Source organism: Triticum urartu, unplaced genomic scaffold (assembly GCF_003073215.2).
Source record: "Triticum urartu cultivar G1812 unplaced genomic scaffold, Tu2.1 TuUngrouped_contig_6083, whole genome shotgun sequence".
NCBI classification, from domain to species: domain Eukaryota; kingdom Viridiplantae; phylum Streptophyta; class Magnoliopsida; order Poales; family Poaceae; genus Triticum; species Triticum urartu.
The window spans coordinates 2,409-8,868 of NW_024116813.1; the positions used below are offsets into that span (position 1 = coordinate 2,409).

Below are 6,460 nucleotides of genomic sequence, written 5' to 3' on the forward strand. Positions count from 1 at the left end.
TTTTAACATACCGACTGGCCGTATCCTAGTGTGGCTTCAGTTGATACATTGTGGTTATCCTCCATAAATATTTTGTAGATCCAGGTTTAAATACAAAATGTCCTACTCTATAATAATGCTTCTTATCTACTCTAGGATCACGCTAATTGCTAATTAGTTGATGAATAGATAAATTCTATACCTAATATGTCATCTGCTGCTTGATATTTGTTGTTGTACTAATTAGTACCGATCTGCCTTCAAGTTTTGATGCAATTTAAACACTCTCTTTAAGCAAAAGTCTTGTTGATGCTAATTTTTTTTTGTAGCTCTGAATTTAGGAATCACTTACCCGCAGCAGTGTGTTGATGATTTGGCAAGATTTCTAGCTATCTAACATATAATTACTTTTCCTTTTTACAAACTCAAAGTTGTTGATCCTGATGTCTTACTGATTAGAAGCAATAATACACATTTTCCTGGTGACATGACTTGATATTCTGATAGACGGGGTCGTGTGTAATAGAATTAATGCATATAGTTTAAATGCACCGCCATATTCTACTGCTTTCTCATTTTTGGTGCGTCTGATATTGTAGCACTAGCATGTTTCATTTTGATCAGTGAGATATAAATTCTCTCTTTCCTTCTTTAATATGTAATTCGAGTGTGTTACTTTGCCTTTATTTGTCTTCCATAAGATGGCATTTTCTTTTCTTTGAGTGCAGGGATTCAAATATAATTAGTACTGGGTTTTCATGGTCATTCAAGTTGGGTGCTGAGTGGATACTATGGTAAGCTTAATTAAATAACTATGAGTACTATGTAAATAGTAGTTCAACAAATACTTAGTCACTACTATGTAAATTGTAGTTCAACGGATAGTCCATCTGTAAATGCGTCAAAACTTCATTTTGAAATTTGTATCCTTAAGTTTCAAAGCATTTCATTTGTGAAGTAAAGGTCGACTGCCATATGACTGAGAAAAACACTATCCATTTTTGCACAAAGCTATATGTATATAGTAGTCATATAGAGACGTTAACAAATACGGCAGCATAATTAGTGCGTACAGTCTCGCCTCAAGAGACGTGCCTAGGACGCGTCCCAGCCACTAATGCTGACAAAATGACCCCAACATGGTATCTTATATTGGTACGTACTACTTACATTAAATATTAACCTGTGATACATATTAATTGGGGTTTGTCTAGAACATATCTAGATGTGCCTAAGTTATTGCACATTTAGATGAGTGAATCAAGCATAAAGAGGAAAAGAAAAATAAAAAGAAATATCCACACGAATCTTCATGTAAAATCAATGTCATAATACTTAGATATGCAATACTTATGGCACATCTAGATGTGCTTTAGCCAAACTGTATTAATTGATGATGCAAACATATATGTCTTCTCTCTGCAGCAAAAAAATAAGAAGATAAAGTAAAATAGAATACAAATCACGCGTAAAACATGGCTGCAGCACCAGCCACCAGCAGAGGCGCGAAGCCGTTTCCCGTCGCCACCATCCTCAGCCTCAATCTTGTTGCGGGCGCCGAGTTGAAGAACAACGGCCCGTTATTATACCCAGGACCGCCGTTGTACCCGAAGCCTCCGCAGCATCCGCCGAAGAAGCCCTGGTCTCCGTTGAACCCACCGAGGCCGCCGCCGGGCACCGTCTGCCCGCCGTATCCACCGCCGAAGCCGAGGCCTTCCGCGCCGGGAAGTGTCTCGGGTACCGGGACGGGCAGCGGGATTTTCTTCGACGCAGTGGCCATCGCTGGCGTCGCCGGTGTGGCTGCGGGTGTGGGAGCCGGTGAAGCAAGCGGCACACTTGCCGCAGGTCGGACGGGTACCTTGTCTGCGCTTGCCGCTGCCGTGGTCGGCTGAGGCACCATCGTGTCAGCGGAGCATGGTTGAAGTGAGCACATCCACGACGTGGCCAGAACGAGCGCCACCAGTGCGAGGCTCCATGGGTACATGCGGTTGCGAGCCTTAGTGTAGGGGATGTACGTTGGCGACGGAGAAGAAGATGCTAGTGTACCGATGATTTATGGAGTGAAGTTGGTGGGAAAAATAGGGGAGAAAAGAGTACGTGGGGAGATAGGCGACTCCATCTAACACGTCGCTTTAGTACGGTTGGCCCGTGGAGTCAAAATTCAGCTGAGAAAGCAGAGTGGTGGCAGGCAATTCAGTACTTCACTACAGAGGCAGACGCTTAAAGCAGGAAAAATGCACATTGTGGATGCTCTAAAGACAACCACGTAGAAATCAGCCTCCTCACATTTTCCTTGTTCATCTACTAAGTCGAGGTCTTGTTCGGCATAACCAGTAGGTCTGTGTACTTGATCTTCTTGCCTGCCTGCATGCAAAGAATTTATACGAGTGCATGGTTTCGTTAATTAGCGGTTGCCTCAAAATCTACTTGTTCATTCGTCCCACATAAGAGTTGAGACATTTTATATTGCTTAATGGTCGGATATTTTTGGTTACTTTAAGCATTTTTTCAGCACTTTAACTATGTGTAAGTTTTTTTTTTGGCAAAAATGATTCAGATATATCATCAAAGTTCAGCGGAAGTATAAACCATCTCGAACATAATAAAACTTACATTGAGATTTTAAGACCGCAAACAAACACTATTGCCGCCAGAACGAGCCGCCGACTCGCCGCTGTCACCGCTCCCCTACTGGAGCCGGCTTGACCTTGTCGCTGACAGCCGGAAAGTCTTCGTGCACGTGCCTCTAAGGATCAGCACCCTGTAGCCTCAGCCAAAATCATTGAATCCTTGTTTGCATCTGTAGCACCTGACACTAAATATCGCCATACGACGAGAAACCCTAACCTCGCCGCCCCGAAGAGATGGTAGGAATTTACGCTTGAGCTCCATCGACTACGTCCAGACCGACGTACCCAAAGAGGATCGGAGCCCGGAAAACAAACTCTAAGAAGTAGCACCGCCATCCGCCCGAGAACCTCACCTGCAATGACTAAAAGACCCTAACCTAAACTACGGAGGCACCTGGATTCCCCTTCCCGCCACCTGCCGCGGGAGCGGCAGGCAGAGGGGAGGTGAATCCAAGGGCTCGCCAACGTAGTTTTGAGAGAAGAGTTTGCCCTTAACTGTGTTTAAGTTGCCTGGTTTTTAAATTTTGGCAACATAATTTTCTGATAGCAAATTATTTTGCCATGATTGGCGATGCTTTTCTTTTCTGATGTTGTTTCAGGGCTTTTTGCATAGAATTTTTTACTTGCCCCTTATGGGGTAATTGGGTTTTCCTATTGAGCTGGAAGCCGGTTATCCATTGCCTTTTCTTAAAAGTTTATACGTATTTTTGCTTTTATTTTATTTCCTTTATCGGTATTCTTAGGATGTCTGATCAGTGTACATGTATACACGCAAGTACAATAAAATACGTGGGGAAAGAATGTTAGAGACAGGAATTACGTACTTTATGCTTATTTTTTGCATATTACCAAAGTGCAATTTCAGTACAAATTTGTGTGTGTATTTTTAAAGCTTTCAATTATTTTGAAGGATAATACCAATGGCACTAATTCATTTGGTTAGAAACTTTAGTATTTTGATTATGTTTATGTTTTTTTTTCATTTTTCGTTGAGGATAATATCTATGGCAATAATTAGTTTCTTCTTAGGAAACTATTTTTCTTTTAAAGTTCCACTGTTATAGGATTATTTTTTCCGATTTGCTAAGTCTCAGTCGACTGAGACTTCGTTATGTCTCAGTCGATGGTATCGTCTTTTGATTTTACATGGAGATTCGAACAACTTTTTTCAGTTTTTCTTTTTCTTCTTACATACTACTAGTTGAGTGCCCGTGCGTTACCATGGGACAGACATATACCACCTTTTTCTCTATGTGAGCACACCGAATCACTTCTCCTTTCTGCAGATGTGATGAATCCGTCGTCACGTCCTTGAGTCACGCACTGCCCCCCCCCCTCCCCTTACATACTATCCACTCTTGCTGTCTTCTTCATTACATGCTACCGCCAATGACCGTTTCATCATGATGACCTCTCTCCGACATCATCTCCTCTTGTCACGGCCGCTTACCACCATCCACTTATTATCGTCTCCTCCTATATCAGGTTGGGGTTGTGCAGCCTCCACATTTATGAGGTGAACACCAGATGCTATGTCACATCGACGCTCACCCCCATCAATTAGGCCATAAAGAGTAAGGGTAGAGCTAGCTATATATATCCATGTGTTGTTGTGGATCACTAATTTTGATTTTCTTGACATGTGGAATAATTAAGTTTGCACTTCAAGCCACACCATTTGTTTCATCATGACACTCCACTGATGTTCGCAATGAAATTAAATTAAATGATAGACCTCACACGCCCCACATTCCATTTCCAACTACTTGCGTTCTCAAACAATCGTCATGCTCGTCAGTGTTAATGAAGCATGACCGTGTCAATGGTGACATTCCGATCCCCCACAAGAATACAAGGCGTTGTCTGCTTCCTTTCGCTTGCCCTTAGCTCTGCTATCACTTTGAACACAAATAGAAGACTCAAACAACAATGTAAAACAGAATTATATAGTTTTCCCTAGTTAGCATACCTAATTATAGCGAGACACCTCTACTGGCTGGTGTAACTGCATCATCATTTTCCGGTCGCTCGTAGATAACAACAATTTACATAGAACTAGGATGGTGAATCTTCTTTGCTATGTATGTACCCTCTAGTGTAGAGTTCAATTTAGCATACATTTATTCTAAAAAGCAAGCATATTACATGTTTTATGCCACACCCATTCTTCAAACAAGATTTGCATAATATAAGTTTGCCCTTGCAAACAAAACAAAATAATCAGAAAGATATAACATGGCCAATTTGTAGGTCTACTATCAAGATTCGGGTCACACCAATCATGCTAGCTACACATACTTTGACATACAGGACATCCTTTCACAAGGAGAAGTACAACTGTAACGCCCACGATGCGGCTATATCTCCCACGTGTCGAAGCACGACTTAGAGGCATAACCGCATTGTAAGCAATGTCGCAAGTGAGGTAATCTTCACACAACCCATGTAATACATAAGGAAAGGAGATAAATAGTTGGCTTACAATCGCCACTTCACACAATACATGAATAAAGAATTACATCATCCAGATACAATCAAGGTCCGACTACGGAACCAAAATAAAGAAGACTACCCCAAATGCTACACAGATCCCCGATCATCCCAACTGGGCTCCACTACTGATCGACTGAAACAAAACAACACAATGGACAAGATCTTCATAGAGCTCCTCCTTGAGCTTGGTTGCATCACCTATACGGTTCAACGACACCTGCAAGCTGGTTTTGGAAGTATCCGTGAGCCACGGGGACTCAGCAATCTCACACCCTTGTGATCAAGACTATTTAAGCTTATAGGAAGGGTAAAAGGTATGAGAAGGAGCTGCAGCAACCGACTAGCATATATGGTGGCTAACATACGCAAATGAGAGCGAGAAGAGAAGGCAAAAGCACGGTCGAACAACTATGATCAAGAAGTGATCCTAGAAACAACCTACGTCACACATTACTCCAACACCGTGTTCATTTCCCGTTCTCCGCCGAGAAGATACCATCACGGTTATACACGCGGTTGATGCATTTTAATTAAGATCAACTTCAGGTTTTCTACAACCGGACATTAACAAATTCCCATCTGCCCGTAACCGCGGGCACGGCTTTCGAAAGTTCAAATCCCTGCAGGGGTGTCCCAACTTAGCCCATCAAGCTCTCACGGTCAACGAAGGATATTCCTTCTCCCAAGACATTCCGATCAGACTCGACATCCCGGTTACAAGACATCCTCGACAATGGTAAAACAAGACCCGCAAAGCCACCCGAATGTGCCGAAAAATCCCAATAGGAGCTGCACATATCTTGTTCTCAGGGCACACCGGATTGTCCAAGGTTCCGGTAGACCAGCCCAAAGTTTCCCCTGGTGGCCACCGGCAGCTGACAGGTTGGACAAACACTCAGAGGAGCACTGGCCCAGGGGGGGGGGGGGTTAAAATAACGATGACCCTCGGGAGCGCGACTCCCAGGGGAAAAGAAAAGGGCTAGGTGGCAAATGGTAAAACCAATGTTGGGCCTTGCGGAAGGAGTTTTATTCAAGGCAAACTGTCAAGGGGTTCCCATTATAACCCAACCGTGTAAGGAATGCAAAATCCGGAAACATAACACCGATATGACGGAAACAAGGGCGGCAAGAGTGGAACAAAACACCAGGCATAAGGCCGAGCCTTCCACCCTTTGCCAAGTATATAGATGCATTAATTAAATAAGAGATATTGTGATATCCCAACAAAATAATCATGTTCCAAAATGTAACAAGCTCCCATCTTCACCTGCAACTAACAACGCTATAAGAGGGGCTGAGCGAAGCGGTAACATAGCCAAACAACGGTTTGCTAGGACAAGGTGGGTTAGAGGCTTGGT

At 43.0% G+C, this 6,460-nt stretch overlaps 1 protein-coding gene across 1 annotated transcript; it reads right to left on the minus strand.

Annotated features, from left to right (window-relative positions):
• Positions 1–1,321: 1,321 nt before the first annotated feature.
• Positions 1,322–2,039, minus strand: LOC125530116 (translation initiation factor IF-2-like). The gene has a single exon (XM_048694515.1). The coding sequence runs from the start codon at positions 1,961–1,963 to the stop codon at positions 1,442–1,444; it is 522 nt and encodes a 173-aa protein (XP_048550472.1). The 5' UTR covers positions 1,964–2,039; the 3' UTR covers positions 1,322–1,441.
• Between the last annotated feature and the right edge of the window lie 4,421 nt (positions 2,040–6,460).

Coding starts and splice junctions, on each gene's coding strand:
- LOC125530116 (XM_048694515.1), bottom strand. CDS start 1,963: ATGTACCCATGGAGCCTCGCACTGGTGGCGCTCGTTCTGGCCACGTCG.